Consider the following 13,356-nt stretch of genomic DNA (forward strand, 5'->3'; position numbering starts at 1 on the left):
TGAACTAGGTCATAAATGCACTTAAGGGCTGTTGGAGAAATCACGGGTAGAGCTGGCTCCTGTGCGGTATATCCATGGCCCTTTCACAGGGTGGCTCTGGCAACTGTGGCTTCACAAAAGTACAACACAGAATCCCTTGACTACATGTAAAGGTAACCTGAGAGAGAGTGAGTTCTGTTTGTCAGCAGACTTAAGATAATCCTGTGAACTAATGAAGATTGTTTTTAAGAAGAGCAAAATAACTCAGGATAAAGCAGATGTCATTGCTCCCTCTTTCTTAAGTCCAGTTTTCAACTTCAAACCACAAATAAGAAAAATTCTGATTCTGGATTTTAAATACATCAGAATTCTAAAGCATGATTAAAGAACATTGGATTACCATTCTGAATGCCTGGCTGTCCTTTTAAATTTTACTAAAGAGTTATTTGTTTGTTTGGGACAGGGTCTCAGCAGTCCAGACTGGCTGGTAACTCACCACATATCTAATCTTAAACCTGTGATCTTCCTGCCTTTGCCTCCTGAGAGCTGTGCCTGTAGGCACACACCGGCATGCTCAGTTTGTGCTGGGGCTCAAACCTGGAGTTTCACACATGCTAGGTAATCACATGGTCATTTGAATTGCATCTCCACCTCCAAGAACTGACCTGGAATTTGATTGTGAAACCATGGTATGCTGGAACACAAAACAGTCGGGAAATCCCAAGAGAGAAAAGTGGTTTCCTTCACATGGAGGACTGCTCCAAGGAGACCTTCTGGTAAAGGTTCTTGGGTTAGAACAGGTCAAAAGGTCTTAGGTTATCTTCCTAGCCTTCCTTTGCCTCTGTGGGAAGAAGGAACATATAGCAGGGGACTACAAAACCCCTTTCTATTCCAAATAACCTTTCTCCACACTCAATCTTCCTGGCCACTCCTACTTTTAGAACTGCCTCTTACTTCAGCTGCCACTGCTCCAAGGCCTTCTTCTCCCCTCCTCCTGCTCTCCTTTGTGCTTAGGGTAGGCCCTCCTCACCACCATCAGTACAGGATTACTTCCGCCTTCTTCCAACAAGTAGTCCAAGATGCAAAGACCCTTTCTTCTGGTGCAGCTACAGAGAAGCGAGACTGCTCAGCAATGTCCTTGCCTTGGACTTTACGAGGGCTTGAGTTAAGTCACTATGACACATGTCACAAACACACACAAATGCAGTTAACAGCACACACTTGAAATGCCAGTCATGGGAAGCCAGAGACAAGCAAATCCCTGGAGTCTGCTTAGCCAAATCACTGAGATCCAGGCCAATGGAGAGCCTGTTGCAGCAAAGCAGAACAAACACAACGCAAAACAATAACAAAGAATCGAAGTGGACAGGTGGATGACACAGTACCCCAGGCTATGCTCTGTCCTCTGCCAGCATATATGTATGTATGCTCTGTGCATGTGCTCATGCAAGCACTTGCACACATGCACATGTATATATACACACACATACACTCACACATATGCATACCACACACAGACACACATGTACACAGACACACACATGTACACAGATACACACACTCAAAACATATACAAATGTGCACAGACATGCACCACATACACACATGTACAGACACACACACACACACACACACACACACACACACACACACACACACACAAGCACTTACTAGTTACAAGGGTGAGGAGGGAAAAGTGGGCATTTCTAAATTGCAAGTTCCACACCAGGGGAAAGACTGGAGCATCTGAAGTCCACTACTAAACAACAGCACTCACTAGTGTATAAAACTCTCACACTAAGACAGTGCTGCTGTTATTTTCTAGTTCACATCTTGTGTTATCATGCCACAGAACTCTCAGGCCTTCCTACAGTACCAAAAGCTGAAGCAGTAACATGGCCTGCTTGCAATAAGAGCATAGCTACAGAATCCACTGTAGTTGTTCCCCTGTGATGCGGCACACGCTGCCTTGTCAGTGGGCCGGTTCATGTAGTGGGCCCAGCATACTACTCAGTGGAAGCAGGAGAAACAGTAACAATGACAGTAGGGAATCTGCCGGAATGCTAAGATTCCCACAGAGAGTAATAGAAATGGCTCCTGAGTCTACACGTGGTCTGCAGCCTCCATGATATGGCACCCCACCTGTGCATGTGCTGCATCCAGACAGAAGGTGCAACTGCAGATGGCCAAAGAGACAGTATATGGTGTCCATGGTAAGTCCTTGAGAGCTAATTGTCCAGTTAGCTTACCCCCAGAGCATCTCAGGTGCCACAGCCATTCACTCTACTGCACAGGGGAAGAGAGATAGTGTCTCCTGGGGTTAGGCCAGTTAACACTCCTTCCAACAGAGTCATCTAGCATGCTCAATAGGCCAAGTGGGGTCACAGAGAGTCAAACTGGCCTGTTCTAAGTCTCTCCTCAGGCCCACGGACAAGCTCGAGAGTCAGGAAGCAGAAGGAACAGGGGGAGCACTGCTGGAATGTTCTCCTCAGGCCCTGTGGGACCCACCCCTGAATGTCCTCCCTCACTTGTCCTGACCTTCACTATCAATCACTTTGACCCAGACATCAGGAGGCCTGGCTCCTTGGTTCCCTGATAAGAAGCAATTTTCAGAGGCAGGAAAACGTCAACGGTCTTTTTTCCATGACGCTTAAAATGTTCAAAGCCTTTGGTGAGTGCCTGTGAACGCCCAGAGAACTGGGGGCAGCCCTGCTGCTCTCATACGCATTTTATACATCTGAGAAGGAAAGGGAGCTACAGACACTGGTTTTCATGCCCAAGGGTAATTGGCTCACGAATGACAGACACTAAAGGGGCTGGGAGGAACTCCATGAATGACCAGTGCCAAGTGATTTCACTTCTAAGTGTAGCATGTTGCTGCTGCTGCTGCTGACCTCTAACCCAGTTAAACTTAGACCTTACTTTAGCAAAATGAATGTTTCAATCAATCAAATTAAATGTTACACATATACCAGAAACCCACCATAGCACTGCATCTACATGCTGTAGAGGGTTCTTGGGAATGGCGCACACTCTGCCAAAACAGGCTATGACATCATCTAACTGCTGCTCTGGTCAGTGCCGGAGAAAGTCAAGAAGGCAGAGAAAATAACATAGGTCTGCAGAGCCAAGTACTACGTGTAGGGAAAGCACTCTGCCCTCAACCTTCCATGACCGCTGGCGTCCAGAGAAAAACCCGTAGTTTTTACATGTTGTCTTCTCGTGTTTAGGTTGAACACTGTCAAGCTTCCAGGCATGATCTAAGAGGTTAAGCCTGTGAGACTAACGTCAGAAGCATCAGCAACTTGCCTGCTAAGAGTCAGCTGGGTAGCACCCTTAAAATTTACACACTGTAACAAAAATATGGGGAGGAAAGAAGGCTAAAGGCAAGGGACATGACACAGAGTGACAAGGACAGCACAGTGGTTACTGAGAGCTTGGGAGGCTAGTTCTTCTTTGCTGAGCTGCAGAGAGTATCTTTGGAGCAGTGAAGTTAACACTCCAGTGAGGGGTTGGGGAATGGCCATCCTGTGGCCTTCAAAGTTCTTCCCAGTCTGATTCCTCTGCTCTTGGACCTCAGAGAAGAACGGCTAGTCAGAAAACTCAGAGCTGTGCCTTATCAACATCCTTCTGTCCCTCAGTCTTCTTTTCCCACCCCCGCCCCACAAGACCAGGCCCTAAGTCAGCTTGGCCCTCCTTGGTTTCTCCCTGAGGCCGCCCATGCTGAGCGGCTGGAGCTGGCAATGCTAGATGGAAGTGGTGGTGTTAATTGCCCGGTTTCCTGCCAAGGAGAATGCCTTTCCCATTCTGGTCCAGGGATCCGCATTGTCCTTTGGAAACCCGAAGGCTGCTTGGGCTGCTCAGACTGTTTGCACCTTCCAGACGACTGTACTTGGCAGACCCGGTGGGTGGATTCCAGGGACCTGAGCTCACTTAATGGTTTTTACTTTTTTCATGTTTTCTTGCTATCTTTGCCCTGCCAGGATTCATAGGCAGGAGGCAGGAGGCAGGAGGCAGGAGAAGGCAGGAGGCAGGAGAAGGCAGGAGGCAGGAGAAGGCAGGAGGCAGGAGAAGGCAGGAGGCAGGAGAAGGCAGGAGGCAGGAGAAGGCAGGAGGCAGGAGAAGGCAGGAGGCAGGAGAAGGCAGGAGGCAGGAGAAGGCAGGAGGCAGGAGAAGGCAGGAGGCAGGAGAAGGCAGGAGGCAGGAGAAGGCAGGAGGCAGGAGAAGGCAGGAGGCAGGAGAAGGCAGGAGGCAGGAGGCAGGAGGCAGGAGGCAGGAGGCAGGAGGCAGGAGGCAGGAGGCAGGAGGCAGGAGGCAGGAGGCAGGAGGCAGGAGGCAGGAGGCAGGAGGCAGGAGGCAGGAGGCAGGAGGCAGGAGAAGGCAGGAGAAGGCAGGAGGCAGGAGAAGGCAGGAGGCAGGAGAAGGCAGGAGGCAGGAGAAGGCAGGAGGCAGGAGAAGGCAGGAGGCAGGAGAAGGCAGGAGGCAGGAGAAGGCAGGAGGCAGGAGAAGGCAGGAGGCAGGAGAAGGCAGGAGGCAGGAGGCAGGAGGCAGGAGGCAGGAGGCAGGAGGCAGGAGGCAGGAGGCAGGAGGCAGGAGGCAGGAGGCAGGAGGCAGGAGGCAGGAGGCAGGAGGCAGGAGGCAGGAGGCAGGAGGCAGGAGGCAGGAGAAGGCAGGAGGCAGGAGAAGGCAGGAGGCAGGAGAAGGCAGGAGGCAGGAGAAGGCAGGAGGCAGGAGAAGGCAGGAGGCAGGAGAAGGCAGGAGGCAGGAGAAGGCAGGAGGCAGGAGAAGGCAGGAGGCAGGAGGCAGGAGAAGGCAGGAGGCAGGAGAAGGCAGGAGGCAGGAGAAGGCAGGAGGCAGGAGAAGGCAGGAGGCAGGAGAAGGCAGGAGGCAGGAGGCAGGAGGCAGGAGGCAGGAGGCAGGAGGCAGGAGGCAGGAGGCAGGAGGCAGGAGGCAGGAGGCAGGAGGCAGGAGGCAGGAGGCAGGAGGCAGGAGGCAGGAGAAGGCAGGAGAAGGCAGGAGGCAGGAGAAGGCAGGAGGCAGGAGAAGGCAGGAGGCAGGAGAAGGCAGGAGGCAGGAAAAGGCAGGAGGCAGGAGAAGGCAGGAGGCAGGAGGCAGGAGGCAGGAGGCAGGAGGCAGGAGGCAGGAGGCAGGAGGCAGGAGGCAGGAGAAGGCAGGAGGCAGGAGAAGGCAGAAGGCAAGCAAACATTGGGATTTACATCAGCAACACAGGTGCTCATGAAGCAACCCCGAATAGCTATAAGACCGATGCAGAGGGCAGTACACACTCCTCAAACCCTGTTCCTGCACGCCATCTCCAACCTCCTAAATCCCCTGGCTGGGGGCATGCCTACGAGGGTGCGTGGTCAAACGACAGGGGAGTTTTTGAGGAAGGAAGAAATGTGCCACCAGTTAGGTGGGCAAGCTGTCAGCCTTACCACTTCAAACAGAAGGAGCCAGCATTATCTCTTACAGTGGGTCAAGCACAGCACATTCCAGAAGTTACTAAAATCAGCCAAGTGATTCCAAACAGAGGCTACTGAGGGTAGGACAGTCAGGGACAATTAATAAAAGATCTTGAATAAAAAAAAGTTATCTAAAAGAAAAACTCTGATAAGAGTACTGATAGGAACTACCGTAACACCATCAATGGTAACAACCTTGCTTATTTAATAGTGTGTCATTCAGTGTGTGGGGTAATCTCTCAACTCTAGGATGTTGAAAGAGTACAAGTTAATGCATGAGGAGCCATGCTCACCCTGGTTAGGGACAGGGAATGCTGCTGGTATCGGCTGCATGGATCACAGATTTTTGCCACAGAAGTGATACCACACTTAGTACACTCCCTTCACTTTCCTCTTGCTACCTGCTTCTCACTCACCCCTGCTCGTGATTCCAAACTGGAACACTGTTCCAAACTGGATTCTTAAAAAGAGGAGCATTTATTTTTAGGTGTACAAGTGTTTTACTGCATGTAAGTATGGGCACCAGGGTCTAGAGGGTGCTGTTGGCTGCCTTACAGCTGGAATGACAGAGAACTGTGAGATGCCCTGTGAGATGCTGGGAACTGAAGCTGGATCCTCTGGCAAGAGCAGCAAAGGCTCTTACCCACTGAACCATCTTTCTAGTCCCTACAACCGTGCGTGCGTGCGTGCGTGCGTGCGTGCGTGCGTGCGTGTCTGTCTGTCCGTCTGTCTGTCTGTCTGTGGGGGGCTGTGTGTTTTGTTTCCTTTTTCTTTTTTGGTTTTTTTTTTTTTTTGGTTTTTAAAGACAAGGTCTCTTTAAATAGTTGAGGACGGCCTTGAATGGGCAACCCTTCTGCCTCAACCTTAGCAATGTTGGGATTAGAAACACGTCCCAGGACACCTGGCAGGCATTTTTATATTATTGATATCAGGTCCTCATCAAAGCTTTAGTTTGCTTTCCTTTTTATTTGAGATTTATTTACTTTTATTTGTGGGGTTTTGCCTACATGCATAACTGTGTGTCGCATGCATGCAGTGTCCATTCAGGCAAGAAGAGGGAGCTGAGCTCTCTTGGTACTGGAGTTACAGGCAGTCGTGAGCCTCCATGTGGAAAACGGGGATCAAGTCTGGATTCTCTAAAAGAGCAGTCGGTGTTCTTACTGTCTGAGCCATCTTTTCAGCACAAAGCTTTTTTAAGTCTTAATTTATATAGTCCTTTTTAGATCCATCCCGGGAGATCCCTTTACTTTGGAAGGACAACTCTGGCTGAGAACTGACTCCCACTGAGAAACAGCTTAATACCTAAATACATCAATCATACTTTGGCTTCTGCAGGGATAGAATGGAAAGAATTAGGCTTGCTCTCACAGAGGAGAGAGGCTGACTTCAGTCTCTGGGATGAGCAGCCACAACGGTGCTCTCAGAGCAGGCTTAAGACCCTTGCTCTCACACAACAATCTGCATGTAAAAACAAAGTTTTCCCACTCTCATTCTTAAAGATATGGAATCAACATACAAGTAGTAATCTAAAATCAAATGCTGGGAGAAGTGGAGTAAAAGGGAGAGTAATGTAATTGAGTGTGCTTTGTTTTTACTAACTACCTGCTACTTAATACCCTGAGGAGAGAGGCTGCAGACTAATGTATCTGCTACCTGACACCTTGATGAGAGAAGCTTCACACTAATGCATCTGCAACCTGAGACCCTGAGGAGAGAGGATTCATACTAATGCATTTGCTACCTGAGACCCTGAAGAGAAAGGCTTCACACTAATGCATCTGCAACCTGAGACCCTGAGGAGAGAGGATTCACACTAATGCATCTGCTACCTGACATCCTGAGGGGAGATGATTCACACTAATGCATCTGCTACCTGACATCCTGAGGAGAGATGATTCACACTAATGCATCTGCCACCTGCCACCTTGAAGAGAGAGGCTTCACACTAATGCATCTGCTACCTATACCCTGAGGAGAGAGGCTTCACAGAGAAGGGGATTTTTGAGGTGTTTCTGGATGGACTAAGTAGACAGAGGAACTGGGAAAACAGGGCAGGAGAGAGTTCCGAAGTGTATCAGTGGAGTGGGATAAACTACTGCAAGGTGTCTGGTGGGACCTCTGACTTACTGCACACAGCAGGGGATTGCATTCAGGCTGCTCAGACACTGCAGATGAGGGCCCAGGAGGGAAACAGATCTCACTTAGCTTAGCCATTGGAGAACAGGATAACCATGAATCTTAAGATGCAAGGGATCCTTTCTGAAGGGCTCATAAGGAAAGGAGGAGACAGAGGATTACTAAATGGAGCTTAAGACACACACACAAAGACAGACAGACAGAGAGACAGACAGACAGACACACACACGCGCGTGTGCGGGCACACACACACACACACACACACACACACACACACACACACACACACCAGGGATTATGAGAAAAGACATCAAGAGTTCTTTCAGACCAAGTCCCACACTGAGGCCATGAATGCTCCATACCAATTCTACCACCAGTTGCAGGGCCTGGGGTGCTTCTCTATCCCAGGACAACCTGGAAGCGAGTCTCAGGGCAGGGATCCAAGTTTTAGGTAAACCTCCAGAACGATAAGAGTACAAGCTAAGGAAGCCCTTCTGGCTTACAAGAGTAGAAACAAAAGGAGGGAATCTGGAGAGAAAAAGAAGGTTGGAGATGTAGCTCAATTGGTAGAGTGCCCACCTAGCAAGCATGAAGATCCGAGTTCGGTAGCCAGCACAGCACAGACCAGTAAGGAGCCAGGGTGCTTGCCTGTATCCTTAGTATTTAAGAGTTGGGGTAGAAGGACCAGACATTTGAGAGAGAGGAGGTTGGAGGGAAAGGAAAAGGTCATCAGAGAAGATGGAGGGAACCTGCCTTGATGAAGGTGATCTTTATGAGTCCCAAACACATGGGAAAACATGAACATGCAAGTCCTAAGTGCTACTGAGATGTTAGAAACAGAATTAGGCTAATTTTAACTGTTTAATCATGGGAATTAAATTATCCATTTACAGATGAGGATGAGAATTAGAGAGAATGATAAAGGCAAGTCCTCAATGAGGGACAACAAAGGCTCCAGTGTCTACTGCTGAAGTCCCAACTGTGCTCTGCCCATGTCATACCATTAGCTCCCAGGGACCGAAAGGAAACAGAGATCTGGTCAACCTCTAAGGGGGTGCTCCAGTTCTCAGGCTGTACATTGGTGTCAGGCACGCTTGGGCATACACTCTACCACTGAGTCACACCCCTAGTCCCTACCCATCCTGTTTCCAAAACATTTGTTTACTGTAAGCGGCAAAGAAGTAAATGACTAAAGCCGATTCCCTGAAAATTGAGAAACTGTGAACTAATGATATTGGTTTTCTCTGAAAATGTCGACAACACACCAGAAGAGGAATATAAAAAGATACCGCAACCCATGTGCCGGGATTAAGGATGCACCCTGGTCTTGAGCAAACCACATATGTAAACCATACTAGCGTTAGCTGCAGTTTAATATTAATTAGGGCGTTCTGAGAGCTAGAGTGATCAAAAGCACTCGTGGATGAGGTAGCAGCTGAGCCCTCGCCAGCTCCATCTGATTTCTATTTCACGGGTAAGCTGTGGACAGAGGACTGGCTGACTCTGACTGGGAGAGCAAAGGACAAAAAGCGAGCATTCGTGCTCATCTGCCCATTTCCTTGTGAATGCTGGGTTCTTCAGATCCAAAGCAAACGGGTGCTTACCACGCCCTTAACAAAGTAAGTGTTTTCTATACAACAGACACAGCCTTATGCTTCCCAACAAGTCCACCTGCTTCCTCCCATATGAGGTAAAACACATGAAAATACTTGAAGGCCCAGAGACCCCCATGGGTATTTAATGTAGATGCCAGTGCAAGGCCAGCTCTTGCAGAGAGCACACTTAGTGACATGAATCATGAAATAATTCAGCCGCACATAGAGGACAACTGTTCGCTTTGCCAAAGCACATTGGCAGCCCCATTAAGTTTTGAGCTAAGTTCGGCAGGGCTTCATCCACTCTGCCTTCCTGGGTTATCTCTCCAACAATCTTTCACTTGCATTATCTTATTTGCTTTTCTCTAAGCACCTACATCACTTCCCTTACATCTAAGTCACATGAACATTCCCTTTTCATATCTGGGTAAGAATCTGCCGTGAATAATCTATGCATAAGTGTGTGTGTGTGTGTGTGTGTGTGTGTGTGTGTGTGTGTGTGTGTGTTAGAGAGAGAGAGAGAGAGAGAGAAGAAGAAGAAGAAGAAGAAGAAGAGGAGGAGGAAGAGGAGGAGGAAGAAGAGGAGGAAGAGGAGGAGGAGGTCTCTCTGCTATGGTTTAAACTCAACTACTGCTAAATAAAATGCTCGTTATACTCAATGACACATTACTTCTCAAGAATGATCAAACTATGAGTCAGTCAAGACATAAAATAGTTTAAAATGGGGAAACCAACTCCAAACAGCAACTGTAGTGTTATTTGACTAAAGGTATCTTAACAAAGTGGTATGAGCCTATAATCCCAGAACCATGGTTAGATGAGGTGGGAATATAGCCTGTGTCTTTGTGGTGATTGAATAGGTATGGGCCCCAAAGACTTGTGTTTGAATGCTTGGCTCATGGAGAGTGGCACTATTAGGAGGTATAGCCTTCTTAGAGGAAATATGTCACAATGGGGGTTTAAAAGACTCTCAGCTCTGGTTCTCCTTCACACACTACCTGCTTTGTTTAATAACTGTCAGAGTACAACGAATGAATGAAATTGGGAAGGAAAAGAAGACGAAAAAGGACAAAATCAAACCATCCACAATACCCTAGCACATCAGTGTCTCCCCGGTGCCTTTTCTTATGCTATAACTTATGATTGCAAATGGCCTACCAGAATTTCTCCTCAGATGCCAATCTTTCATAGCCATGCAAATGTACATAGTGTCTACTTTCTTTAGTCACAAATGTTGTCACAGCCAGAGTCACTGCTTTATAAACCAAAGTAAGGAAGGGCTGGGGCAGAGATGGCTTTAGTACAGTGGTTCTCAACCTGGGGGGTCAAATGACCCTTGCATAGGGGTTGTCTGAGACCACGGGAACTCTCAGGTACTTTTTATTCATAATAGTAGCAAAATTACAGTTATGCATTAATAATGAAAATAATTTTATGGCTGGGTTATCAAAATATGCAGAATTATATTAAAGTGCAGCTGCCTTACCCTGGCTTAGTGGATAAAGTGCCTGCCTGCTGTGCAGGCATGAGGACAGAAATTTGAATCTAAATGCCTACACAAAAAGCCAGGCATGGGCACACACACATGCAAATTCGCATACCCAGCCCTGGTGCTGAGGAGAAAGGGTTTCCTTGCGGCCAGCCAAGCTCCAGGTTTAGGGAAAGGCCCTCTCTGAGGGGGGTGGGGGGGAGAGAGAGAACAAGCTGGACACTCAGTATCCTCCTCTGGCCTCTGTATGTGCTTCCAGAAGTAAGCAACCACACAGAATTAGCACATATACCTGCCCACATACACACACATTCACATACATACACACACACAGCCACACACATATATACACACACAAAGGGCTGGGTGCTTTACCAGTTATCTGTGTCTGACATTTGTCCTTTAATTCTCAGTGTTTATTTAGGTTGATGAATTCATACATTATCTGCTCTCTAGATGTCTACACGTTTTCCAGCTGTATATATTCACTTGTCTATAAAAGTCTATAGTTGTTCAGCCTTTTATATGTGGACAGAAAAAGACTGCTCTTTTTCCCTCCTATTGCAACAAAAATAACTACCTCCAAATTTCATCTAAAATTTAATTAAACATAAGCATGCCCTCCTCCAGCCCCACCTATCTTCAGCCACAAGATTAACCTACAAAGTTAGGGCCCTTCTTAGTGTGGTCTCAGCTCTCAGTGAGCCTGACTCTCCACGTCATTTTGGTTGTGAAAGGCTGGCTCAGTGGGGAGGCCAAAGGACATTCAGGGACAGACACCCTCACCTGACACTGAACAAGAACACACCCTGCCACGCATGACCAGCTCTGCTGCGGCATCAAATCACTGCAGCTGTTCCATGAGGAGGAGTTACATGGGATTAGCATTAGCCCAGGCTTTCGAGGAAAAGATTCAATTTGATTCCTTCTATATCTCTCAATGTAGCATGAGACAGCAGAAACAGGCCAAAGTGGAAACAATTTCCAATACTGTTTCTGAGATGAAGTCAGTTACATGACAGCATGATTTTAAAAAATCACGTAAATTAAAAATAACCACTATAGTAGTCTTTCCTTACTAAGAAAGCAACAAGGCCAACCCACCTGTTCCCAGAAAAGAACCACCCACCCTGAAATAAGCTCCCTTGTGAGAGATGGAGCCCTCCCATGCCTGTGTCTATGGCATTACCTTGCAAGTCAGAATCACTGGATTTGGGGCTGCTTCTTGCTCTTCGCTCTGTCTTCTTGATCCCAGGTCCGCCACCGCTGCCACCTCCCCCACCTCCACTGCTGCCTCCACTGTGGCCCTTCCCATAGCCGTTGTACATGGTGGCACAGCTGTTCTTGTAGATGGTGGAAGGCGGGCTGTTGAGGCGATTCTGGCGGTCAATCTGGCGGTCCTTCAGTTTCTTGTGTGGTGGTTTGCTGTACTGGTCTTCTCGGGTGATGTAGCTCGACATTCCATACAGAGGGATGATTTCTAGAATGCATGTGTGCAACAGTACAAGTTTAGTCTCCATCTGCCATGGTGAATGGTTGTAAGATCATATAATCTGACCCCTGGAGGAAGCAATGCAAAGCATCACTACATACATTACAAAGTATACTTTAAACAATGCTGGATACATTATCGGTCTACAGTATTTGTATTTCTTTCCAACTCTTCAAGGAATCATCAGTTACTACAAACCATTAGTTACAGTGAAGAATGAAAAACACAAGGTTATCTGTAGACTTCATGGGCTGGAAATTTATAAGTAACTCTGATCTTGTCTTTCTCGGTTCTTTAGTAGATGCAATACATGTAAGAGAACAAAGGAAATACCCCTTTGCATGTATACATAGGCTCAAGACATTTAAAAGTATCATTATTCTTGGAGATGTGACAATGTTTCTATTGGGAGTACAGAGTTAACCAGGATCTAAGACGTTTTTTAAGGCATGAAAAAGGAGCAATGATGGGAGAAAATGATTAAAGAGAATACAATGACAAATTGTTATTAAGAGGAACCAGACAAAAAAGAGGGAACAGATGTGTGAAAAAGAGCTGTCTTGGCAATGTGCAGCTACGATAACAGCCATCATTTCAAACTTCTCTTCTGGAGTGATGAGTGGAAGACACAGGTGAGTGTCCCTGCCCCATCCAGACGCTTCTAAGTAGGAAAGAAGATGACAGGAACCTGCGACGGTTCTCATGGTCTTCGGGGAGAAACTCACTTACATCTATTTAAATCTTATTTTATGTGAATGAGTATTTTGCCAGCATACATGTCTGTGCACCACATGTGTGCCCACAGAATCCGGAAGAGTGGCCAATCCCTGGGAACTGGAGGTAGAGATAACTGCTAAGTCACCATGGAGGTGAGAGAATCTAGGACATCTAGAAGAGCAGCCAGTGCTCTTAACTGCTGAGCCAGCTCTCTACTCCCCTTCATATTTTGTTAAAAGTGAAAAAACAAAAACAAAAAAAACAAAACAACTTAATTTTATGTTTGCGCTACATGTATGCATGTGCCACTAAGGTCAGAAGACAATGTTGGAAGCCCTGGAACTGGCCCCCAATGGGGGTGCTGGGAACTAAATTCTGGTCCTCTGTAAGAACAGGAAGTGCTTCTAACCATGGAGCCTCCTCTCCAGACCCAAGAACTTCTAAATTTGATTTTTAAATATTATATTTAGTCATCAACAGAAAATG

At 47.4% G+C, this 13,356-nt stretch overlaps 1 protein-coding gene across 7 annotated transcripts in view; it reads right to left on the reverse strand.

The window, feature by feature from the left end:
* Positions 1-13,356, reverse strand: part of Fndc3b (fibronectin type III domain containing 3B) — a 306,006-nt gene that overhangs the window by 108,835 nt on the left and 183,815 nt on the right. For all 7 annotated transcript variants that reach the window (XM_063281559.1, XM_006232215.5, XM_039101977.2 and 4 more), the window contains one exon: positions 11,851-12,141. In XM_063281559.1, the coding sequence (XP_063137629.1) occupies positions 11,851-12,141 (291 nt within the window). The remainder of the gene's footprint in view (positions 1-11,850; positions 12,142-13,356) is intronic.

The sequence above is a fragment of the Rattus norvegicus genome, chromosome 2, assembly GCF_036323735.1.
Source record: "Rattus norvegicus strain BN/NHsdMcwi chromosome 2, GRCr8, whole genome shotgun sequence".
NCBI classification, from domain to species: Eukaryota; Metazoa; Chordata; class Mammalia; order Rodentia; family Muridae; genus Rattus; species Rattus norvegicus.